Genomic DNA, 26206 nt, shown 5'->3' on the forward strand with positions numbered 1-26206 from the left:
TCCAATTTCTTTTTGACCCTTCATAAATGTCCATGAGCACCCCAAAATCCTGCAGTGAGGAGATACCCAGCAGTGCCACTGCCCCTGTTGCCTCATGAGGATGTCTGATAAAGTTGGCATGATGAGTTCTTGGCTGTGGGTTGCCACAGAGCTGTGGCAGGGCAGACCCTAATTATAGCACATTATGCTGGTTTAATGACAGTAATAGAAAGTCAATTTATAGGCAAGAGCAAATTGCCTTTTTATATGGGGAGGAGGATAATTCCTCCCATGTGTTGCATTATTAAATTTGTAATCTTCATTTCTAATGCTTTTCAAAAGTGAATATTAACAGAATCTAAAATGCAGCTCATAAATTTATGAGCTGCATTTTTTTCTCCAAACTCTTCAAGTTCTATAATTTATCTTAAAAGGTGAACTTCAGCAAGCTTAGGGTTTTTTTTTCCTTTCTTTGCTTAACTTAATAAATGAAAATCCCTTACTTGCTACTTACCTCTGGACAAGCTTAAAGGCTTCAAAGATGCTGCATTTTAAATAGCAGTAATGGATATCTATTTCCATTCTTGCTGAGTGGAAAGTTCTGAATTCAGGCTTATTCCCTGGTGATGAAAGACACTGGAGAGAAAAAAAAAGACACGTTTTCATATGTCATTTGCTAGCAAGGAGGCTGTTATGATGCTCTTTTTTGTTGCCAGGGAAACAGAGCCCTGAACTCCTGTCTTTGCAGGAGGAGGAGGAAAGTATTATTTCACTCTTGAGCTCAATTTGTGACTTGTGATCAGAGGCTGTGAATCGGTTGGGACTGAGGGTCTCACCTTCAAGCTCATTTTCAAAATTGTGTATCCTACCTCCTTCTGTTTGTTTCCCTGTTGGAATGAGTGTGAAGGGTGGGGCCTGGTGGGGTGGGTGGCTGGCACAGGTCACTGGCACGTTTGCTGTTACAGCTGAGTGAAACAGAGTGCTGGGAGCCCAGGTGGTGATGGAAGGGGATTGTACTTCTCTGACCTTGCCAGTAACATCTTGAGAAATCCCAAGGCTTCCTTATGTCTGCCCAGAACAGAAACATGAAAGTTACCTGCAGGTATCAGAAGGGAGGAAGTGACAGTGATGCAGGTGCTTCGTAAGCATGGTGTCCTCTCCTGACCTTCTTCCATCACTGTTGAGCAGTAGTTGCCTGCACATTTTATAAAGAGATTCCCATCAAACTTTTTTTTTTTTGTGGTTACATTAAAACTAATTTTTCACTCACACACTGCCCTTTAATGCTTATTTGATCTCACTGAACTGTCAGTGTTGCCTGCAAGGCTGATGCTGTCTGTGTCACAATTGCTTCTTCATCTGCTCTCTTTTCTGCTCTTGTAGTAGAGAGAGATTAGCAGGGCGCTCTAAAGCATTTTGTTCATCCTTGCTCCCTCTACAAAATTTGTTCAGAAATATTTGGCACAGATCATGGGATTTTGGTGAAGTTTCTGCCAGGTACATGCCATGTGGTAGCCATGCTGCAAACAGGCATTGCTTCTCAGGATGCTGTGCTGGTGTGTGGCTGTTGTTCACTGTGTGTGATTAATGCAAATTCCGTTCAATACGATATTGAAGTCTGGTGTGCCTCTTCTTCACAAGGGACTGATTCTTACTAAATCTAGTTGCTGATAATTGAGAAAATGAGATTTTGGTATTGTTCCTAAAGTGTATTAATCTCCTGTATTAACTAATCTGTATTAATCTGGTGATTTTTTGCATCCATCCTCAGTAATCTGCATCCAGGCATGGTATTTTGGTTGGTTTCCCACATCCTGCAGTATCTTTCAGCAGAGATGAACACATCATGTTTATTTTCCAGCTCTGGCCAAAAGGCTTTTTCTCCTCTATTGAAAGCTCAATACTCTGCATAGACAAACAGTGAACTGAATTTCCCAAAGGACTTCAAATAATCTGGGATGTTTTTCTATCTGAGTGCTGCTTTTGTGCATGCAGCAAGCAGATGTAGGAGGCAGTTATGTGTCTGCCATGTTCATCTGTGGGAGAGTGTGTCACTCGGATGAGAGCTTGCATGTGTCTCTTCAGGCTTTGGGCTGTGAAAATTTTACTTGAATGTTTTTTCTTAGGTGTCTGCTAGTTAAATTCCAGCGCCTCTGTTTTTGGTATTGGATGGTGTTTTCCATGTGTAACGGCCTGACTTGTCCCCAGTTGAAGATATCTGTGATGGATGATTGGCACGGCTGTTTGCAGTGATACAAACTCACTTTGATTTCTTAGTCACTGTGAATGACTTAGCAGCGTAAGGAACCGTGGCTCCTGTCCTGCTTCTGGGCATTGAAGCCTGACCTTCCCTTCCAGCTGTCATGAGATATCTGCAGTGAAATTACTGCAGTTGTGAAGGGCTGGGTGCTCTCCTTTCACTCCACCCAGGCAGAACCTGGCACTTGATCCAGAACCTCAATCCTGAAAGGGATCTGTGTGAAAGAAGCACTATGAGTGCATTGGGTCCATTTGCAGGCTTTTGGGAGATGCAATCACTCTCTGAGCTCTCCCTTCAGCACCACAGGTGTGCTGTAAACAGAGAGTTTGTACAGTTCTTGGTACCATTTGGAAAGAAAAGGGTTCCCTTTAGTGCACCTGTAGTGGGCTGTGGTACTTGCCTGGCACAACAGACACTCCATAGCCATGGACCTGTCATGGGATGTCCCCATGTGAGTCAAAGCAATTGTAGAGCTAGAGGGGAAGAGCATGCTCCTCTAGCATTTGCTACAGGTATTCCATGAAAGCACCTTTGGTGAAGCCTGACACAAGCAGTTGTAACATCTGGTGAGATTGTCTGGAGTTAGGAACTCAATGCCTGAAGTTGTTTAACTTCTCTGGAAACCAGAGCATCGGCTGCCCCCTCTCTGCTTCCATAGCGGATCAAATAATTGCTTCCAAATGGACACAAGTTATTAAGCAGTGTGTATAATTAAAGTTTCACTCCTTGTGAATTTGAGCATTCATTTCCTTAAGGAAAATATGATGAAGTAATTATTACCCAAGCTAAACACAAATCAAATGCTGTTCTAAATGCAATTCTGCACGAGGATTCTAGTTTATGAATGACTCCAGGGTTCTGTGTGGCTTTGTGCCTGTTAAGGAAATGGGGCTGTGTTTTTAATTGTATTTATAACGAGTGAACAAAAGGTTGCATGACTCATGCATTGTGCCAAGACTGTTGCTCCTCTCTGCGCTCACACGCACGTGGTCTTGACAAAGCTGCTCGCTCCTAAAAGAGCATCAATAGGACAGAAGAAAAGGGAAGAAATCTCATTAATAAATATGGCCTTGTCAACTGCTTCCTCTGAATTTTGTCTGTCAAAACTAAACTTTACCTGCTGTGTAGTAGCTGTGATTTTGAGGGAGGCAACTATTTCTTCATTGCTTAAGCTGCTGTCTTGACTTTCTTCCCATCACTACTGTGTAGCAGACACTTTCTAGTTTCAGCTGAATTTGGGGGAGATGTCCAAGATGTGCAGACTTGAAAAATGCTGGAAAAGATGGCTCTGGGTAGAGAGAGAGACATAAGCTAGCACTCCTGGGAGAAAAGGCCTGACACCTAATCTCAGTTTAAAATTCACTTTGTGGGTGAAAGCAGACTGCTGGAGCTGAGCATCCAGTGGGACAGAAAGGTGTGTCAGCACCTCTGGGAGGTTTTGGTGGCTTCAGGAGGCTCATGACCTGAGTCCTCTTCTGCAGCAGGAAAGCACAGATTGCAAACAGGCTGCTGAAGTTACTTTGCCCCTGAAAGTGAAGAGCTAGATGCTGAGCTCTGCCATGGGGGGCACTTGGTGAGCAGACAGGTCCAGCAGGCTCAGGAATGGCACAGCAGCCTCATGCAAAATTTCTTGGCTCACCGAAGTGAGCAGGCAGAGCAGCTCTTTCATCTCCTGCCATCTTTCTCTACAATAGCTCTTTCTAGTAGCTTTATTTTTGTGAATTCACCTCATTTTTGTGATCCTTTTCTAAATCAAGAGGTTTTCTGCAGCTCAGGCTCATTCATATTTCAGAACCTGGACTTAAGCAACATCCTCAGTTATTAATAGTGTGAGGTGGATAGCAGAATTAGGACATCAGGGTGCTCTGGTTCAACTCTCTTGTAATTAAGTAGAGAACCTCACCTGGCCTTCAGAACTTATGTTGTGTAGCTGGAGGACTTCCAGCCACGGGGACATAAATTGGCTCAACCTCTAATTCTCCTTGTGAATTAACAAGAAGAAAGCCCTGAGATGGTGCTGGCACACTAACCAGCTGCTCATCTTTCTACTTTGATGCTTTCCTGATACCCACATCTTGATAGCTGGCAAAGTTCCAAGAGTTTGGAACTGAGAACAAGGAGAGCACCGCTGGTTGATGTTTGTATGTATGACACTTCCCTCAGCTTTCTAGGGAGTAAATATTACAGTGTTGTAGTTTAAATAAATAATTTCAATTAATTGCCTGTGCCAAATGTACGTGTTCTCTGAGCCCATCAGCTAAATTTTCCTTGACCTGGTACATATTTGGGCTGCAGATCCTGTGGGGTTCCCAGATGGGCTGATGTCAGAGGGGTGTTTAACTCTTGGTGAGGCTTAAAACCCCAAATGCAAGAAGTGGAAAGATTGAATCCCCCAACTGCCATGCAGTGGGAGAGTGTTGTGTGTGTGTATCTGTGGTTTATTGGACTCTTAAGTACCATAGTAAGATTCCATTTTGAAGTCATCACCCCTTGCCCAAGCACAAAAGCAGCAGATGAAGAAGGGCCTGGGATGTGGGATGTCTGTCCCAGACAACTGGTGCAGCATCAGCAGTTCTGTGCTTTCCCTGGAGACCTGGGCTACAGACAGAGAGCAATGTTCAGGTTTCATTGCTGCAGAAATATTAGAGCAGTGAATTTTCTGGGTGGCTGTGGACGTTTCATTTAATCAGACTCTACTGCAAAGCCTGGCAGATTGGGGAAAGAGAAGGGGGCAGTGTGTTCCATTTTCTTATAAAAATAAAAATGCAAAAGCATCCATCAGATAAAGCTATTTGGATCCTGCTGCTGCAAACAAAATAGAGACATGGAATGAATTCTGAAGAGCTGGGTTTAGCTGCAAAGTGGTTCCCATGAAGTTACTCTGAAAGAACCAAACGTTTTTGTTAGTGTTATGGTACTGCAGCATTTTGTAGTGAAAAGTGAAACAATTTTTATGGCACTCAAAAACTCCATTTGAAGGTCATTGACAGTGGAACATATGTGTTTACCTTTTTGGCTGTTGGCTTTCTCTCTTTTGACAGGGAAGGAAAAAATCTCCAAAGGATTTTCCTGGCTACGTGTTTGCTGCAGAACTTTTTCTTTAGACACTTTTAAATGAAAATTTTAATGAAAATTTTGGCCGTTAAATTTTTTATATAGATGAATTATCAAAAAGGTCGCAATTAAAAATAGCGTCATGGGAACTATTTGGTTTTAACCTCAAAAGGAGGAGAAAAAAGATGTCTAAAATAAGAAAATGGAGCTTTTGAAGAAAGGAGGAAAAATTGATGCTCTACCCATGCCCCAGACAAGCTACAAGAGATGATAACATCTGCTGGGGTGGAGACTTGCTTAACTACAGGCACAGCTGAATTTAAACTGAACTGCAGCTCAGACCAGCATGGAGGAAAAAATGCTGCTTTAAGTGTCTGAGGAGCTGGGGTTTGGGCTGGGTTGTGGGGGAACTAGGGAAGGCAGCCTCAGGGGCTGGACTTGAAAATAACCCTGTGGATGATTTTTGGTTGTCTTCTAATGGTAATTATGGTCTTTGATCATATTTACACTGGATGTCAGCAAAGCAAACCTTCCAGTGCTGTGTGGAACACCTTTAGGAATAATTTTTGGTCATCTTCTAATGGGGAAAGAACAGAAACCTCTGGGTTCAGGGGGAGTTGGTTTGACATCCCCACATCTGGGTGTGGGTGAGGATGGGCCAGTCTGAGCTCCAGGATGAGAGAAAGCTTTTGTGTGCTGAAATATCCTTGTGGATCACGAGCAGTGGGATTGGCACTGTGCTGCAGTGGGAATTTGGAGGTGTCTCATTGGCATCTCCAGAGGTTTCCCATGCAGGCAGGGTGTCCTGGCCCTGCTCTGCATTCAGCTGGAGTTGGTAGCTGTAACAGCAATGCAAATAGTTGCTAATTTTACTATTTTTATGGCTCTCACAAGAGGAGTTGATTGAACTTTCCTAACCCTGTGAATGTACCTAACCTCCACAGATTAGAATTAACATGCTGATTTTTTTTTCTATCCCACAAAGATTCTGTGCTTAATTTGGAAAGAAAGGGTGTGATTTTGTTGGTGTCTGAAACTAGGACAAGGGGAACGAAGCATACAGCCTGATTAGTGCCCCTGCTTATCCCCAGCCATTTTCTGTCATTCTGGTGGATTACTCAGGCTGTGATGATAGCCTGGCATGTTCTGGAGCACAGTACAAACTGCCTCTCTTTAGGTGCTCATAATTCACACTCCATTAGGATGTTGATGTAGGGAATGCTTGGCAGGATGTCAGGGCTTGCCAGGCATGATGAGATTGAGTTCATCTCGTTAAACTGCATTCTGAAGTGACAATTCAGTATTTATATATTTTATTTTTTTCCCCCTCAGCAGAAGCAGCCCCTTAGCAGAGCATCAGGGCTTGTTCTGCACAGAGAGAGCCCTGCAGAGGGGCCTGTGCTGCCCACCCTGGCAGCCAACAGCTCAGTGTGTGCCAGGCTGTCACAGGTGTTGGGTATTCATTCTAGGCAGTGGGAAGGTTTCTCTTCTTCTCCTCTGGAGCTGAACAATGGAATTTTTATTCATCTCAGAACTGATTCATGGCACACAAGTCTTAGTACGTGTCACAGGGAGTCAGCATCTGACTAAACAGAGGAATTTTTTTTAAACGCTTCAGGAGCAACAATGCAGTGACAAAGTTTCAAGTGGAGAAGTTAATGTGCTGACTCTTTTCTCAGCGTAGCTGAAAATAGGTAGGAGGTGAAATGGTCACTACTTTAGCAGTCTGATGGGGAGCTGAGCTGAGACTCCCACTGCTGCATTTTGACCACAGACATCCCAAATTGTTGGACTTGGGGACCTCCCTCACCGCAGCAGGTGATATTATCCAGATGGGTGCTTGATGTTTTCCCTTCGTTCTCAGCCCCAAACCACTTCATCTTTTCTCAGGGGCAGATCTCCATGGGGAAGAAAGCTAGAAAAAAGTCCTGGGGTCAAAACCAAGGATGAAGTTAGTGACAGCATAAAATGAAAGGGCTTGTGAGCCCGTGTTTGAGCCAAGGGTAGAGCAGGCAGATGAGCTGAAAGGAGATAGCTCCAGGCAAATCTCCTCTGCAGGCAGTCAGGTCCTGTCCTGGCTCTGCTCTACCTGATCTCCAATGTGCTCTGAAGGCTTCCTTGACTCTGCCAGATGGGTTTTTCTGTGGTCCCTTGCTGGAGCTGTCAGTTCTTCATGCTTCATAAGCTCAGGTTTGTATTTTGGAGCAAAGCAGGCGATTCATGTGCTGAGGAGCCCAGGTGTGAATCCAGGGAGCAGAGTCTGCCCAGGCTGATGCCCTGCAGCATGTTTGGATGGGAATTGTTCCATACTGCTGCACCTGGATAAGAAAAGCAGTGGGGATGCAGTCTCTTTGCTGGACTGACTTTCTTGGAAAATACAAAATGTTATATTTTCCTGAGCTTTGCAATAGGAACAAATGAAAGTAAGCATCCAAGTGATTTCTCCTCCTGATTTCCCCTCTGGCTCCTCAAGCTGAAGTTTGGGAAAGGATAACAGCTACTCTCAGTGTTTTGCCAGGTCCTGGGTGTCTTGGGTGGCCCATGGTGGTGCTGTGTGTCCATGTGCTTTGGGTGCCACTGTGCTCTGTGCTTGGAAGTGGTTGGGTAATTTAGGAGCCAGGCTGATTGAGTTGAAAGTCAGTCAATGCCTAATCTCAGGGCTAAATCAATACCAATTAATTCTAAAGTACAGGAGGGTCTGTAGCACATGCATCATGCTGGGTTCTTTTTGTGATGGTGGCAAGCCGCAGTGGAGGAGAAAATTGAAAACAACGTGGAAAACAGAAAGATTGTAACAAGTACCTGGGTGGAGGAAAAGGAAGTGACAAGAGATTAGACAGTGTAGGGATAACAGTGAGAGACACTTCGTCTCTCAGAAGTGCCATCAATAAACATCTATCGTAGAGTAATTCTGTGTAGGAGTAATAATTATATAATGATGACCTTGTGATGAGTTATTGCAGCACTCAGGTAGATTTTTCAAGACTTGCTGGCCTCTGAGCATGGAGAGCCCTGTCAGCAGCAGAGAGGAAGAGCTTCAAAGAGTTGTGTGTGGGAGTGATGTAGAAGAGGACATGAGGAGTGGTTACTCTTTCCTTGGGGGAGAAAAGGGAGCAGCACCGCTCTTATTTTTCCCACCCCATAATTTCAGGCAAATCCAGTTCTTGGTGGCAGCTCTTCCACAGGAGTGGCACCATCCTTGAGAAGAGCTGCCTCTTGGTTGGCAGCTGAGAGTTTAGTTAAGGGAGCTCTCCAGAAGGTGCTCTGCTCTGCATGGGGCACCTGCACAGTCACCTCACTCCTCTTCATTTGGTACTGGGCTGCCTGGAAGGAGCTTCTGGTTGGCTGGTCTGACATCACTCAAAATGACAGGAAATATGATAATGAGATCTAATTAATAATGAATAAAATGATGGAATATTATTAATATCAATCAAGAAGAATGTAGAGAAAATGGGTCTTGTGAGAAATTCTTTTTTTGCCAAGTTTTAGAAGACACAGATACTGGGTAAGCATGGTAAGTATGTTAGGGCTTGGTCCTAGAACAACATGGCCCTAAAAATGTGATTGTGATAAGTGGATTAAAACCTTGTTTCATGATCAAAAAGCAATTGTCAAGGAAAAGCCTCAAAGGCAGGAGGCCTCTCTTGAAGGCCTGGTGATGCTCAGTGTTTTCATTTGATTTGGAGCAAGCATGAGTTTAAACCTCACTTAATTCACAGGCGATGTGGACATTAGAAAGAGAGTAAATAGTATTGAGTGTGGAAGAGCTCTATAAAGCTGTCTGGAGTTTTGCTTGCTTTCTCTTCAAATAAAATCTGTTTTGTTACATATTTTTTATTATAATGTTCTGCAAGGTGGTGCCATCAGGACAGGCAAGGGACTGCAGAGCCTCCAGATGAGGTGTCTCCTCCAGGAGCTTACTGTGGTCTTGGGAGATGCCAGCAGAAGTACTGAGGAGGAGAGCACAAGCTGATTTTTACCTCTGTGTGTTTCTGCCCTTAAATGCAGACTTCAGTTCTGTTCTCAAAAGGGCGTTTAAAACCTGGGGAGGTTGTTAGAAAGATTCAAGGCCAGGAGAAAAAAAAATGCCAGAGCATGAGAGACATAGAGTTCTCAGTCTGTTTAACTTGTCAAAATAAGATTGAGAGATAACTCATCTGCACTGCAGAAAAGTCTGTGTAGTGAGAACACAAAGCAGCTCTTGGGGTGGAGAAGGGCACTAAAAAAACCTGATGTGTGAAAGCTGAAACCAGGCAAACTTAAGCCACATCTCTAAATGTCAGGTAGTAAAATAAACTGTGCAGGCAAATGGCAGATTCTTCATCTCTTGATATTCTTCACACCCAGAGTGGATAGTGCTTTAGAAGATATTCTTTAGCCAAACATAAATTGTTTGGCTGAGCAGAGCAAAATCAAAGCACCTGTCAACACTGAGAGCTTGGCAGAGTGACTCCTGGGCCCTTCTGGTTGTTGGCGTCAGTGAGGTGCTGTGTATCTTCATCCTGCATATTTGACCAAAAAACTTCATCTCCCCAAGGTCATCCCGAACTGAAATCCTCCCTTTGTGAGGTGTTGCACTGCAGCCTTGACTGACTGCTTAACCTCTGTTGTTTGCTGCTTAATTGGAAGAGGTGCAGGGAATAAATCTGGTGACGCTGCAGAAAATGTCGATACTGCTCTTACTTGTTTCAGATACCACTGACAAATTAAGACAAATGATTTTGCCAGGCAACACCCACATAGATGCATCTCATTTACCTTCTCATTGGCAAAGGTGTCAAAGCACAAAGATTTCAGGAAGGGGAGGAGGCACAGCCCCTATGCCATGCTCCACACTGACCAGAGAAAGTTGATGCTAGGTGACTGTTGCTTGTGAAATATTTTTGGCTCACTGATGAGAAGTGCAGTGTCATCCATATTTATTTCCTTTCCAGGTGTGCTATCCCTGATCTGTCCTCCTCTCCCAGCTGATGGGGATGGATAGTTTAGGAACCTGTATCTCCTTTCTGATATCTAGTGCATATGGTGATCTCTTACCCTGTTTCAGTCATGCCTCTGGCTACTGTGGTTTGGGAGCTTGCCTTTTTGACAAAAAAAATTATTCTCCTTCTGTTTAAAGGAAACTTTCAACAAAAAGAGACTGTAGGGGGAGAAAGGTTTCTCCAACCTTTCTCCAGAATAATGAGAGATAATTTGTAAGATGCAGGAGTTGCTCTGCATCCCTGTCTGGAAGAAGAGGAAGGAACAAAAGATTTTTGTCCGTTATTCCCATTGTCTTGTTTTACAGAGATTCTTGGTTAAACTTTTGTCATTTTTTCCTTTTTTTTTTTTTTTTCCAATCTGCAAAAGCAATCAGGACTACTAGAAAATGACCCACCCAGCAGTGGAAAGCTGTGCATGTGGTGCTCTACAGCTGAACTTGCTCTGTGCCAGCTAAATCTCTGGTACAGTGCCCTGGTGCTCCCACAGTGCTGCCTTTCCTTGCCTTTGAGCCCTTCTGCTTTATTTCCCTGGCTTTCAATCAGGAGATAGTTGATAGAAGAGAGCAAGCACCTTGTATTGCTCCAAACCCATGCTCTGTCCCAAGCCTCTCATTTGTTTCCAGCTGTGGATGAATAGTCTTTTAATTTTGAGTGTCTCCAGGCACATCTCATTAGACTGGGGAAAGAAGAGATTTTTTTAAGCAGATGTTGCTTGGCTGGGCAATGGGACATTTTTAATTTGTTTCCTACATTTATGTCATTTGATGCTTTGACTCTGGCTGCCAGCAGAGCTCTTGTGAGGAGTAACCTCAAAGGGCAGGAGGATGAGTGCTCTGAGTGCACACGAGGAGGAAGGATGGGCACTGGTGCATGTGGATGACTCAGAGATTGTTTGTGGAGGTGAATGCAAGACAAGTGAAATGGACCATCAAGCCTGCCCACATGGCTGTGGGATGTGCCCTCAGAGGAACCTACAAATGGCATCAGAGGCTCCAGTGAGCTGCACAAGGCTAAGGAGGGTGAATCAAAGGGAGCTGCTCTGCACTGATGGGGAGAACAAGCATGGCCATTTTACAAAGCTTCGCTTTTGTTGATGCCCATATTGATATTCTTGCCTGAAGGTTTGGGTTTTGAAAGCACATGAGAAATATGTTTTACATTTGTGTGACTTCCTGATTTATACAATGTGCTTCATGCATTGCTCTAGGCACACAAACAGTACAAACTGTAGTTAATGTTAACCCAGAATGTGGAAATTCGATCCCCTCAGCTCACAGGGACATGTGTACACAGGCTGCACCATATGTGAGGACAGCAGCTGGTACAGAGCCCTGGGGCCAGCACATTTACCCAGTTGGAAACATCATGATAGTAGAGAAAAAGGTACTTCACAGCTGTATTGATAGGAGAATTTTTGTCTTTCCATTTCCATGTAGATATAATTGGAGAAGTGAGATAGGAAGCATTTCTGATATGTTACGGAATTTTTTTGCCAAAGTCCCTCTTCCCACCAAGATCTAAAGAAAAGTATTTTAGGTCAAGCAGCCTGCTACAAATAACAGTGTATTTTAGGCAGGTTATTACAGATACCCTCATATTTCCAAAGTAGTTCAGAAAGTGATTCACCAGAAGTTCCACCTGAATATGAGGAAGAACTTCACTGTGTGGGTGCACTGGAAGAGGTTGCCCAGAAAGTTGTGGAGTCTCCCTCACTGGAGATATTCAAGAACTGTCTTGATGCAATCCTGTGCAGTGTGCTCTAGGATGACCCTGTTCCAGCAGGGAGGATGCATCAGATGACCCACTGTGGTCCCTTCCAACCTCACCCATCCTGTGGTTCTTTGAAAGATTTGCTTTCTTTAATATTTGGCGATCCTGAGTTCTCCAGACTCAATAGCTGGGTCATTTCTCCTCTGGAGGTGGTACTCAAAAAAGTTGGAAGGTTTCTGAGAGCACTGTGGGTCAGAGGTTTGTTGCCTGAATCCAGGGTAATGACTGAGCATCTTTAGAGGATTTAGATAATTTTGCTTTGTTCAGAAAACTTGTAGCAGATGTGTTTTAGGATGAGTGCTCTATGTGGGATGAAATCTGGAGCTTCCTAACACCAGCTACAGCAATTAATAGTAATGGTATTCATTACATATTCATTACATAACATGGTTTGTTCTGAGAAACAGACTGCTTGAGATGGAGGATGAAAATAGCAGCTGTTAATTTCAGAGGGCTGAGCCTCTGAAGACTGCACCCAGGAGGAACCAGAACCTACTTAATTCCCTCTATGCTGTGGCTGAGGGCGTCTGTCAAGGGGAATAGTCCTCTCCAGGGCTTTCCATGCTGGTGCCACCAGGGAACATTTCAGCTGTGCCCAATATTCCCCTGTGGCAGGTCTGGGAGGGCTCCTGCTTTGACAGCACCTCTGGTGCTGCCTGGCCTTTTTGTGCCCTCGATGCCCACCAGGACCTGCCACTCTTTGTGCTGTTCCACACAACCTGAGTCAGCAACGTGGGATTTGGGAGAGGCTTGGAGGCATCAGCTGTGCCCGTCCGTGGTTGCTGCTGCTGTGTTCCCTGACTGGGTAGCTCTGGGTGTAGCCAGCTGGTGTGGCTGCCTTCTCAATGGATAATTAATTGGTTCAAATGGTTGGAGCAGGTAGGGAGGGTGTGCATGCTCTGAGTATCTGCTGGGCCTGGCATGGTGGAGCAGTGAGTGTGTTCCAGAGGTGACTCGGGAGCTGATAATGAAGCAGGGCTGGGTAAGGGAAATTTCCTTTGTAATAAAGGAATTTTATGTTTTATAATGAAGGAATTTATTATAATTGATATGTTTATAATATATATATATAATATATATATATATAATATATATATAAAAATATATATATATATATATAAAATTTATTATAAAATTATAAAATTCTATATTTTATAATAAAGGAATAAAGAAATGTATTTCCTGTATAATAAAGGCTGGTCTTCCAAAATACCTCCTCTACTTCTCTTTGGCCCTGTGAGTGCAGAAGGCTCTGGGAATAGAGGCTGACTGCCTTTTCTCCCCTTGTGTTCCCAGATGGTGATGGCCGGAGGCTGAAGGGAGCCATCCAGAGGAGCACAGAGACCGGCCTGGCTGTGGAAATGCCCAGCAGGACCGTGCGCCAGGCCAGCCACGAGTCCATCGAGGACAGCATGAACAGCTATGGGTCAGAGGGAAAGTAAGTCATCAGAAAGGAGCTGGGTAATCACTCGTGGGATGCACTGTCCCTGAACCTGTTAATTTTCCTGCAGCATGATGGACGATGTGTTTTTCTGACTTGCCTGTGCTGCAGGTGTACTGCCCATGCAATTAGAGCAGATCTCTCTGTCTGCATAGCTGGCACATACTTGACTGTTTATATACTTTTTTTAGTGTCCTCATTACTCTGAGCTGAAGCAGATACCCATTACTTTTAACCACTTTGCCTTTGGATGAGTAATTCAGGGTCAATAGCAGAGGCTCATTACTGCTCGTAAATTATAAGCCAGTAGTTTCTAATGTTGCACAATAGTTTTCCATTTCCCCTGTTTCAAAATAGCCCTTTGGTTTGGGGCAGAAGGAAGTTTCAAGGTACTGAAAAGGGTGAAAGTAATAAAATACATGATAACATGGCAAAATTCTGGTATCAAAATATATATTCTAGAGCCTCTGTGTACTTCGGAAAAAAACTTAATTTTGTTTCATCTGAGTTAGTGTCCTAAGAGAATGTGTTTCAGAAAAGATTTTTGACTCCAAGAGAAGTTACAACATGCTTGCATTTAGACTTTATACCAGAGTGCAAAGCAGGGGATATTTAGGCCAGAACTTTGAGACCTGACTTGTCTCCAATTCTGGTTTTTGTATTTCCATTACTTGAAGCCATATATGGAAATTTAATTATTTTACTAAGATGACTATTCATGGGAATCTTTGCAAGCAAAAAACCCACAGTGTTTAAAGAAGAAGGCAGTACATACCATCTGATTTTGTGCTTTCTAGGTGTGTGGCCACAATGTTTCTATACCTAAAAGGTGTCCTGTTCAAGCCAAGGATTACACTTGGCATCACTCTGTATGCTCTCTCGAGTCCTGTGTGGTATTCCAAGTACACTGTACAGCTAAAATGCTGAGATAGTCCAAAGGCACTCTCAATTAATGTGATTCTGGTGTTAAATAAGTAACAGGCTGTAAATTAAGAGAGACTTTCTTTAGCTTTAGAAGTAGGCTAATCCTGGAAAGGCATCATAGATCTGTGCTGAAGGTTCAAAATAGTAATGAGGCACAGACTGCGATAGCAATCTTGTCACTCCAAAGCTGTGATGTACCTTATCTCTTCTGTGAGCTGCTGTCTCCAGGGAAATTTTCCTGCTACACCAGCACAGTCCTGTGGCTTGGAGTTCTGCCTCCGCTACTAGATGCAGAGGATTAGTGATTAAGTTCATTCCCTGGGCAATGAGGAGTAAGAATCTGCTTTCATGCAGGGCAAAATTCTTTCTTTTTTATATTTACATAGCTTATCCTCCTGGGAAGGGGTGTAGTTCCCTGGTTTGTGTCCTCTCACTGCTTCCATCAGCTTTCGTGGAAGAGGAGTATTTTTGCCAACAAAATACTGCACCCCTACCAGTGCTGTCTCACCCTGAGGGCAGGTGACATGTAGCTACCAGCTGGACAGAAAAAGGAAAAGCCTGTCTTGCAATGCAATTGTCTTTATTAGAACGAGCCTAACAGCCTTGAGCCCTGCCAGATCATCCTTGCCAGCACCTCAGCCAGCGATGGGGTGGTTTCTTCCTTTCTCTGAAAAGTGTGATTAAGTTGTTCCTGGATGCTTTGTTCCTGGGTGGGATAATTAATATCCTCTGGGAGCCCCGTGGGAATTGCAGCTATCTGTCTGAGCCACAAGTGATAAGCAAACAGGGCTGAGAGTACAAAGAGCTAAGAGGGCTCAATTCTCTTGAAACATGGTGGGAGGGGAGTTTCTCTGCTTTCTTTTCCTGCAGCAAATAATGGAATTGTTTGGGGAATAGCTTCGAGGAACAGAAATGTGTTCTCCTAAATCAGATTTCTCTTGACCTCTCTCGTTTGCTGTAGCTGTCTTGCCAGGGAGGCAGAATGAAGATTCATATGTCTCTGTTAGCTGAGGCAAGTTGATTTTCTTTCTAATAAAAGAAAGATTCTCCCAGGTCAGAGAGTTTTCAGCAGTGACTGTCAAACCCCTGGTTTTCAGCAAGGCAATGCTGTTCTAGCTCTTTCCACCCATGCATCCCTTTGCCGTGTCCACACCTGGAAAAAGATGGATTCACAACCTCTCAACTTCCATGTGTTCTTATAATCCTTATCAATTTAAGGACTAACAGGACAACTTCCAAAAATGGCATGCTGAAGTGATCAAAGATTGGTGAAACTTTGCTGCAGCAGGCCTAAATACCTCAGCCATACAAACTGCTTTTTAGAAAGTGTTGCTCACTGACTGCATTTTCATGTTTGTTGCAGGGAGCTGCTCTGTGCTAGTGCAAGGTATCACAGTCTAAGACTGTTCTGAGGTGCATGGTTTTGAGCAATGCTGCTTCCATGTGAATACCAGCGTGCATAATATCCAGATTTTTTTTCATGGAGAGGCTTATGTAGGGGAATACCTCTGAGGTGTGCTTGGCTTTCTTTTGAATACTCCCTTTACCTGAAAATGAAGTATACTGGAGAGTAGCTGGGCTAAATGATGCATCTCCTGGAATTAAAGCTCATATAGCATGCCAGGAAACGCTGACATTGTGAACACACTGCTTTGTGTAAATTTTTGTCAGACAAGAAGTCCTCCAACCTTCTTATCCAGATTTTCTATTGCACAGTGGTTGTGCACTAGTGTATAGGAAATGAATATAATAAAACTCCATATGAGACTTTGTAGAAGGAGAAGTAGATATTTACCATGAACAAAACTGTTTTCAGTCATTCCCATGTCCAGGTTTGATTCCCTCATGCTCTCACCACCCCATGTGGGCACCAAGCCTGGTGAATCCAGGTGCTGGAGCCAGGCTGGGTTGTGTGCTGCAGGGAGGGCATGGGACACCATCTGTCAAGCCCTTGCTGTGTCTGCTGAGTTGTTCTTCACAGCAGACTGGCTCTTGGACTGTGTTTTTCTTACACTTTCTAGGACTTACCTGCTGTTCTGGAGTGATCTTTCACCTCAGGGTCTTGCTCTTTTTCATCTCTGTTGATCTCAAGCAGCACTGCCACCTTTTTGTTCCCTTTTTTGGGGGGATCTTTCTATGGCTACAGTCTGCCCTCAAACAGGCTATGGAAGTGATGTGCTCTCTAACCTTATTGTCTGTTCTTCCCCTTTCATTGGAGAACAGATCTGCTGCAGCCAGGTTGGTTGTGCTTTCACATACACAGATGTTCCCATTCATAATTCATCCAGAACAATCTTAGCACTGGTTACAAATCCTACAGCAGTGAATATTTTCTTCTATGTCTATTCTTAAAGCTTCGCTTGAGGAAACAGTTGCCCGCTGTAGTAAGTGCCTGTGGGGTAGTCTCAGGACACCAGGATTGCTGCAAGGATACAATTCCCAATATAGGAATAACTCACAAACAGCCCTGTGAGATTCAGCAGAATCTCAGCTCCATCCTGGCTCTTGCACCATCTACATCTTGTTTTGGCTGGGTTTTGCTGCAGCTGCACGAGACCATGTACAGCATTCAAAAAGCAGTAGATTCTGGACTTGCATGTAACTTGTTCCTGCCAAACACTTTTCTTCCTGAAAATGGAGCAGAAAGATAAAAATGGACCTGGAACAAAAGCCTGCTAGCTGCCATAGTGCCTAGTGAGTGGTACTCATAGGGTTTTTGTTCTTGCTGGCTACTGCTGAGATGATTAAGTTCTGGAGAGATCAGGTGATTCTTACCTTAGAAAAGCACAGCAGGTGGTGACTAACAAAGACTTGGAGGATTGTTCTGGTATTATCTGAGATGAGTGTGCAGGTCCAGTGAGGAGGCATCTTGTTGTTTCCATCTCAGCTCTCTTCTCCTTGGTGAGGGCAGTGCTGCCTGAGCCCTGCCCTGTTGTGCCCTGGCCAGGAGCAGGACACAGCCTGGCATAAGTGCCACCTGCAGGGGCATCTCGCACCTCTTGGCTTCCTTCTGTACCAGCTCTGCCCCTGGGCTGGTGTAATCCAACACTGGGACTTAGGCTGGGGAAGCTGCCTGCCCCTCTCTGCTTCACTGTGGAACAATAATTAACAGGAAGCAGGAGAAAATACTAGCCTGGGTTGTGACCACATGAAAATTCACTTCCCTTCACCAGAAATTATCCATCAACATTCAAGAATGACCAAAATACTTGATTCCTCAATGCCCCATTCAGGAGATTCACGTTGCAGCTAATTCCTGAATGTTTCTTGTTGGACTTCCAAAGCCAAGAGACTTCTAGAGTCTTTTATAACAGATTATCTTCAGGCCTCTTTTTATCTGAGTCCTTTTAAAAAATGTAATGAAACATGCTAATATTAGTTCAGGCTGTAAGAAACCAGTGTCTTTTGAGATGGAAACCAGGAAAGGCATGGAGATTATTTCTGTAATATATCAAAAAATTCCTTAGGCTGTTCAGCAACAGCACATCCTTTTGTGCAGGCAAAGCTTGACCAGCACAGCTTGGAAAGGATGTGACCTTGAGAGCTGTGGTTCCAGCAGGAAATACAGTGAATCCCACCTTCAGCAACCCCTTGGGAGCAGACAGAATTGCTCACTGAAGACAGGTAGCTATCTTTTATTCAGTGCATCTAGATGACTAGTGATTGCTAAAAATGGAGCTAGCCTGGCAAGGTGGGGAAGGGAGTGGGGGAGGTCTTTGTGCAGAATTCACTGCATAGTTTTTATAGCACTGTTTCAGTGGCAGAATTCACAGAGCAGAGCAGAAGGAGCGGGATACGCGAGCGGAGTACAATGTGTTACAGCGCAGAAGACAGCACGTCACAGTGCTAAAAATGCTACAGAAACTGGAGTGGCCCAGAGAGAAACAGAGCTTGTTGAGAGGCAGAGTTGGAGATCTTGCCTGGCACAGGAGAGGTGTGCAGTTGGTGGGGTTAGGGTGGGTTTGGGTCATGGAAAACCTTCCCAGCCAAAGTGAAGGCTCCTGCAGCGTTCACATCGACTTTGGCAGGTTAAGGGGCTCTGTGCCCAGTCCCTGGATGCATATTCCTCCTGCACACTATAAATATTTGAAAGATGGGGTTATGGACACTGGCAAGTTCTGCCTTCCTCCTTAGCTGATAGATTCTGCTTGGCTCCTGCCTGGGAGATGCGATTTAAAAGACGTTAACATGCAATATGGATGAGTGTGATTGTTACACAGAACATTACTGCTCCCTGAAATTGGAGTTCTGATGGGGTTTTTTTAATGCTCAAATAAAATAACTGTCAAATATGTTATCAGTCTCAGAGGAGACTTCCCTCTCCCCATTTCTTCTGGCTGTAGGAATCTGTTGCTGTCCCTGTTTTTTAAAGATAGAGCTGGAGAATTTAGCTCCATGTTAGATGTAGATGTGTGGTGTATCTGTTAGTTCAGCTGTGCAAGTCAAACCACTGAGATGCATGGCTGTGTTTAGGCAACTTGCTTATTAAATGCAAGTTTGTGCCATGAGATGATTAAAAAAAAGAGGCTTTTTTATTTACAGGAACAGAACAATAATTTCTGAACCCTGGGCCCAGACACATCCCATGCACATAGCAGACATAGTGGAGCAGCTCTTCAAGAATGTATCACCTCTGGAGACTTGAGATGATGGCAAATAGGTGTTTGTGTGGATAGTGTAAATGAATCCATGAAAAGAACAAGACAAAATGTTATCTTCTAGAAATAGCTGTGTCTGGGTGTGCCAGGGGGTGGCTGTGTTGAAGCTGTCTGGCCTCACCACCTCGCTGAACCCGGAGCAGTGGAGCTCTGTGGGAGTCAAGGTGTGCAATGTGTGAAACAGAGAGACAGGAATGGGGATTTGGTCCAAGGGTGAGGACACAAAATTCTCCTATTCTGAGAGAGCTCCTGGACCAAAAGGGTGTTACACCCAGCCTGTGAAGGGAGATGAATGCCTTACTCTGTATTTCTTCTGCACAGGCACAGCAGCGAGTGTGTGGCCATTACACATTAGTACAATCAAGACCAGTCTCAAAGTCTTGTAAGACTTATAAAAAGGTATAGTATCAAGAAGAAAAGAAAGGGAATATGTGGTCTGTTTTTCAAACTGATAATTCACAAAGGACGTTTAGGACTGATGTGTAAAGAGGAAAAACTGGAAAAATATTTGGAAGGAGAAAGTAAAATAATGCACAGGAATAAACTCTCTGGGAAAGATTTAAGAACAGGTTAGAAAAGCAGCTGTCCTAGATGGTGTAAATAAGGCTGCTCTGGTCTTGGGACCTGGGTGTGACTGTCTGACCTGTGGAGATGCATTCTGACCATATTTCCTGTGAGTATTACAAGATTTTGACAAGCTGATTCTGCAAACGCTCTCAACAGCATAATGGGATACCTGGCATACAGAGTCCCAGGAGCAATTTAAAAATAGATTTAGAAAAGAGGTCGGACAAACTCTGCACGGACAGGAAAAGAAATTAATGATACATTTTCCCTAAAAGTGTCTGCCTCTGCACACTCTGCATGCTAATCTGTAGCCACCAGCGGGTGGGAGTGCAGAAGGGACTGAGCAGAGCCACATACGCTGTGTGAGAGGCATCAGCACAGCTGCTCTGCATTTTCTTCATAGCATTTTGCATTGAAATCGGCGTTGTCCATCTGAGCATTCAAATCCTGATCAGTTTACAAGCAAACTCTGAAAAGCTAGTTCTGCATCCAGTCATATATAAGGAGGAGCTGCTGTGCCATGAAGGGAGCGACTGCATGATTTGCCCACAGAGGGGAAGGACATGGATCTTTGCAAGGAGTAGGTCAGGAAATGCTGCTACCCTGAAAGAGCAGAGAAGCAAGCAGCTGGCAAGGAGACTTTAAGCCACTCTTAAATTACTCTACAGAGTAGAGTAATGACCTGACCTACAGCATGCAGCACAAGAACACAGTCTTCAGAGGCTGCACAGATTTCGTAAATAAACAGGATTAGGAATGTTGTGTTTAAAAGAAGAAGGTCTGGGCAGTTTCAGCCCCAGTTTGAGCACACAGCTTCTAAGATCCATGGAGTGTAGAATATGCTGAGTTGGAAGGGACCCACGAGGATCCTCAAGTCCAACTCCTGGCCCTGCACAGGAGACCCCAGGAATCCCACCCTGTGCTTGAGAGCGGTGTCCAAATGCTTCTAGAACTCAAGAGCTGTGACCAGTGCCCTGTTCCAGTGCCTGACCACCCTCTGGGTGAAAACCTTTTTCTAATATCCAGCGTAAACCTTCCCTGACACAGCTTTATACCATTTCCTCAGGACCTGTCACTGGTCATGAGAGGGAAGAGATCAATTCCTGCCCTTCTGCTTCCTCTCATGAGGATGCTCAAGACCACAATGAAGTCTCCCCTCAGTCTCCTCCAGAATGAACAAACCATGCTACCTCTGGTGTTTCCCATAAGGTTTCCCCTCCAGTCCCATCACTATCCTTGTGGCATCTCTTGAATGATGTTCTCTAATAGTTCAATGTCTTTTTTATATTGCTGTGCCAAAACTGCCCCCAGGAGTTGAGGTGAGGCTGCACCAGAGCAGGGCAGAACAATCCCCTCCCTTGCTGGCCATGCTGTGTCTGATGCCTCCAGGACAGGATTGGCCCTCCCAGCTTCCAGGGAGTGTGAATATGCTGATCATATGTGAATATGCTGATCATATTCAACTTGCCATCAGCCAGGACCCCCAGGTCCCTTTCCACAGTGCTTCTTGTTCCCCTGTCTGTACACACACCCAGTCTTATCCTGCATATAAACGTGTCCCACAAAGACAGAAGGGGTTTGTGGGCTCTGTTACGTGTGCCATAAAGCCGGGCTGCTGCTTGGTACCTGCTCTGCTCGGGCCCCGCAGCAGTGCGGGAGCTGCGGCGCTGCCGCGGGCTCGTGTCTCCCTCTCGCGGCTGTCCCGGCTCCCTCTGTCCCTGGCGGTGTCCCTGCTCTCCCGGCTCCCTCTGTCCCTGGCGGTGTCCCTGCTGTCCCGGCTCCCTCTGTCCCTAGCGGTGTCCCTGCTGTCCCGGCTCCCTGCTGTCGCTAGGTGTGTCCCTGCTGTTGTTAGGTGTGTCCCTGCTGTCCCGGCTCCTTCTATCCCTAGGCGTGTCCCTGCTGTCGCTAGGTGTGTCCCTGCTGTCCCCATGTCCATGCTGTCTCTAGGTGTGTCTCTGCTGTCCCCAGGTGTGTCCCCTCTGCCATCCCTGCTGGCTCCTGTGCCAGGCACAGTTTGGGCACAGCAATGGTTATTTGATGCTGAAGTGGTGTTTGCAGCCTGTGCTGAGCCTTGGTGGGAGCTGGTGCAGCCAGGGTTAGCCTTGATGCAGGTTTCTGCTGTGTTGGTGGGCTCAGAGATCCCAGGATCAATAGTATCCAGTTATATTATTATTAGTAGTAGTGTCCAGTGTTATTTTCCACTGTCCCTGCTCTGCCTCCTTGCCTACAGCTGAAGACCATGGTCTGAGCATCCTCCAGCAAAATGTCCTTCATTTGTCCTTGACACTCTGGAGACATCACTGACCTCCCTGTGCTCTCCCTCTGCCTTCTGGCCAACAACAGCATTGCATTCAACTTAGGACCAATTCCTCAGCAAACCCATAATCTTTAATTCTGTTAAAATCATCCCCATTTGGCTGTGGCAAAGCAGAGCCCGTAAATCATGATTAGTGAAAGCAAAGGGCCAGAGAAGAGATAATTAATTTCGCTTTGCTGTTCAAAGGCTGCACTGCCCTTGCTCAGTGGAGGATTTGTGCCCTTTAGACAAAAGGCTGACAAGTGTCACCTGTTAATCTTCTCTGTGTGCAGCTCTTTGCAGCGTGAGATGGTCCTGTCACAGGGCCCTGCTGGCTCTGGCAGCTGCTATTTGCAAGTCAGCTGCAAAGCTCTCCCTCTTTATTCCTCTGGCTATTTTTAGCATTTCTCTTTAGATGCAATAAAAAAAAAAAGACATCTCATGTCGGTGATAACCAGGTTGTAGTGATTGTTCCCCTTAAGGGACAGACATGTTGGGCAATGGGAGGGGAAGGGCTTTCCAGGATTGCTCCAGTGTGTGTGAAACATCTGCTGGCTGTCACCCAGGGTGGAGACACCACTGTCACCTGCGGCAGATCCCTTCAGGAGCCTGTCTCCAGCACATCCAGTGTGTGGGGATTCAGCTGGAGAGCTGGTTTCTGCATCAAGGGCAGGTCAGAACAGCTTGATATATGCAGAGGGCAGGCAGGAAAAGTCTGCTGAGCCTGCAGCATGTTCCAGAGTGGCAGGGAAGGGCTCTTGGGAGCATCAGGGCTGCATTTAAGGAGTTAAAAGAAGTCACAGTGCTCCCTGGAGCTCTTTTCCTCCCTGCTTTAACTGCAGGAAAAACAAGTGAGGGAATGGGGAGAGCCTGTCCCAGCAATCTCACCATACACGTCCCCCTCACCTCACCATCTCAGCCTCTCTCTGAGCCTTTGACAGACAGCTCATCAAGCTGAATTTGAGCATCTGAAATTTAGTCTATTCTGCTAAATCATTCCTGCTGGTTTTAATCCACATTCATACTATATTTCTGCCGTTTTATTTTCCCCTCCCCTCTCCCCTCAAGGGAAAAGCAGTAGCTTTCTTGGAGATAGCTTATGATTTTTCCAGACAGAAATTGTTTCCATTCCAGGGTTATTGGCAATACCCAAATATATGTCCAGGAATTGGTCAAAGCCAAGATTTAGAGCTGCTGCTTCTAATGTCTAATAAAGCAGGACTGCAAAAGGTCAGCCTCTGTGCAACATAGCAGCCAGTTCCACCAGCTAATGGCATAATCTATTATAGAAGTAATTCCTATGTCTTCCCTTCCCAGTCAAATATAACAACAGTGGGGAACATTAACTGTCTAATTTAATCCTGAGTTTCTTATAGTGCTAGTAAACCCATTAACTAGGGCTGTTATCCAGACTGATTGAGTCTTGACCTTGGCCTGTGTTTTTAAGTGAGCTTTGCCATTCCCTTTGGGATCAGCAGCTCCATTCAAGCAGCAGCTCCACTGCCCTCCTTGCAAGGCTCTGTGCTGGTGGCCCAGCCTGGGTGGCCCTGCAGCAGTGTCCTGCCCTCTTGCTGTAGTTTGCACTGCAGCGCATTCATCATTTCAAGGTCATCCAGAGCTCTCTGACTTCTGAATTTATGGAGGGTAACAGCAGCCTTTGCTTTGCTGTAAGCACTTCCCATTGCCATTGCTTCACCTTTACCCCAACAGCTCTTGTTCTTGTGCTTTTTAACACTGTCCTTCATACTCTCCTGCTTTTTTCCTCTGTATCATCAATGCAGGCTGCAGCATCAGCTGCTCTGTTAGCAGGTGTTTTTGCTTTCTCCTGAGCTGCCCCAGCTGCTGGGCAGAGCCTTTGCTAGCAGCATTCATAGTTAGCATCACATAACAGCTTGGAAGGGACCTTAAATATCATCTGGTTCCAGCCCTGCTGGGTCCCAGCTGCCCAGTCCCATGGGCAGGGACACCTCCTGCTAGGCCAGAGGAGGGGTGGCTTGGTGTGAGAGCACAGATGCCTTCTCTCCACACAGGTATAGTGCAGAGGAGTGCTTGGCATCAGCCTTTGATGTGATTCTCCCTGGCAGGTAAGAGGAAATGGTTTATTGAATTGTTTTGAGTATTTAGAGGCCAGAGGGGTTTCTGTGAGTGGTCTTCTCCCACCTTTGTGTGTCCTCTGCAGTAACATGGCTGACTTTCCCCTGGAGAGGAATTGCTCTAAGACCTAGTTCTGGGTGTGCTGTGAACTCTCATAGCTCTCAGCTTCACTCAATCCTGGGCTTCCCCTCCTCTGTCCTGGTCCTCAGCATCTTGCTAATTATCCCAAGCATCTGTTCTGAGCACAGCAGTGAACATTTCCCTGAACAGCTATGAGTTGTCTTGCCAGATTGTTATTTACGTGCTGCTTCAGGTCACACACTCCCCAGGGCAGGAGTGAGACCCGAGTTTGGGCCATTTGTCTTCCATGAGTTGAAGAGAATAAAGAAAACATTTACCTTCTGGCTGATGGTCCATTCATCTCCTGCTGAATCTTACGTCTTTGTCTGTCAGATCTCCCTTTTTCCTGCACTATTTTGAGTTCTCTAGGCACTAGTTTTCATCCTTTTTTGACTCTCTGTGTGCAGCCCAAAATGCCTGAGCCAGCAGGGTCACGGAGTCTCGCTGGTCCTCATGTGCACCAGGACTCACTTCTTCCCTCCTTGTATGGGCAAATCACGAGCCTGATAAAGCCTGTCTGGCTCTGGGCTCCTTCTTCCTCTGCTTCCCCCATCCCATGTCCCTGCAGATTTTCCAGCCCTGGGCCTCTCTCTCTCTCTGTGTGCAGTTTATCCTGGGGAGCCACAAATCCAGCAACTCTGCCCTGGTCCCAGGGATGGCTGCCATGGTGGGGCTGACAGATGCCAGGTGGGTGGTGGGGCAGGAATTGTGTGCCCACAGGGAGCAGAGTGTGGCCCTGGACACTGGGGATACACCTTGTGCTGCTAAGGAGTTGGTGACACAGGAAATTGAGAGAAATGCTAAGCCTTCTCTGCAACAAGTGCCAAATAAACGCTGCTGTTTCTGTTGTATCTCAGAATATCACCTGGAGTGTTGGTGCAAACAGTGGATGCAGGCTGAAAAAAACACTGAACTGAGGAAAATACACCCAAGCAGAGCCCCTCCCAAGCCTGTTACCCAGGAGGCCAAGACTCCCTCATCCCTTTGCACAAAGGTGACATTTGTAAAGAGCTCAAGGGCAGGTTTTTCCATGCTGATGGCTCAGCAGCTCTCCCTGCCCAGCAGCAATAACCAGGTTTCTCAAAGAGCCAGGTCAGCGTAGAGGGGAGGTGCAGTGTTCTGTGGAAAAGCTGGGCCATTTAATGCAGTGCCTCTGTCACAGGGAGCTAAGCCACCCCATGAACCCATGCTAGTGACATGTCCTCTTCAGTCCCCATGTGTGGTGAGCTGCTGATGTGTGTGTGCTGGCATCCTCCTTCCCTGTCAGAATAAATAAATACTCCCATGGGGCTGAGAGCGGGTCTGCAAATAGCTAATGAGAGTTGAAATCCCAACCTGAAATTACCACACTGCTGGTTGAATGGGGTTGGAAAAGAATTCCTTTTCTTTTTAATGTCTTTTAAATGTAACTGGCTAGCAGGGGGGCATCACCAAGGCTTTGTGGCTGACTCAGCTGTGTGAGAGCCTGCCCACCCCGCAGGCAGGGCTCCTCTCTGCCGTCACTTGTACCCAACCTGCAGCCTCCTCACAGCGTCCTTTGTGAGAGAGGGATTGGGGGAACGGGGGCTGCATCACTCCCTGGGTAATTGCCCCCATTCAGGGATGTTTGGAGAAGTGGAGGAGGTTTGTAATTGTGCCTGGCTTTGGCACGCAGCAGGCAGAGAGCAGCACCCGGCACGGCAGCGTGGGTATCCCGGCACAGAGCTCCTGACGTGGCTCAGCAGCTGTGTCATGGCTTGGCAGATGCCTGTGGGACAAATGTAGGTGTCAAATGCTGGCCTCAAGCCTCCTCCTTACCATTTGCAGCAAGTTCTTCTACAACCTCCAAAACAGCTGCGTAAATCAGGGTCCAACTGGGTAAATCTTCTTTTGTATCAGTGTACCACAGAGTTTGACTCTTTTGTGCTGCTACACACACGTCCCAGTGCAGTGACCAGCACCTGTAGCTTGCCACGGGCCAGCCTCAGTACCTGGTGATGAGATTTGGAGGCTCTGTCCTCCCAACAGCTTTTCTTTTGCTGTGGTCACTGTGGCAGAGGCACTGCTGGTGTTTGAGGA

The 26206-nt window shown here is 45.7% G+C and overlaps 1 protein-coding gene across 1 annotated transcript in view; it reads left to right on the forward strand.

Annotated features, from left to right (window-relative positions):
* RIMS4 (regulating synaptic membrane exocytosis 4) overlaps positions 1-26206 on the forward strand; it is a 55816-nt gene that overhangs the window by 18264 nt on the left and 11346 nt on the right. Inside the window, exon 2 of the mRNA XM_054644631.2 lies at positions 13345-13486. Within this exon, the coding sequence (XP_054500606.1) occupies positions 13345-13486 (142 nt within the window). The remainder of the gene's footprint in view (positions 1-13344; positions 13487-26206) is intronic.

Source organism: Agelaius phoeniceus, chromosome 17, assembly GCF_051311805.1.
Source record: "Agelaius phoeniceus isolate bAgePho1 chromosome 17, bAgePho1.hap1, whole genome shotgun sequence".
Taxonomy (NCBI): Eukaryota; Metazoa; Chordata; class Aves; order Passeriformes; family Icteridae; genus Agelaius; species Agelaius phoeniceus.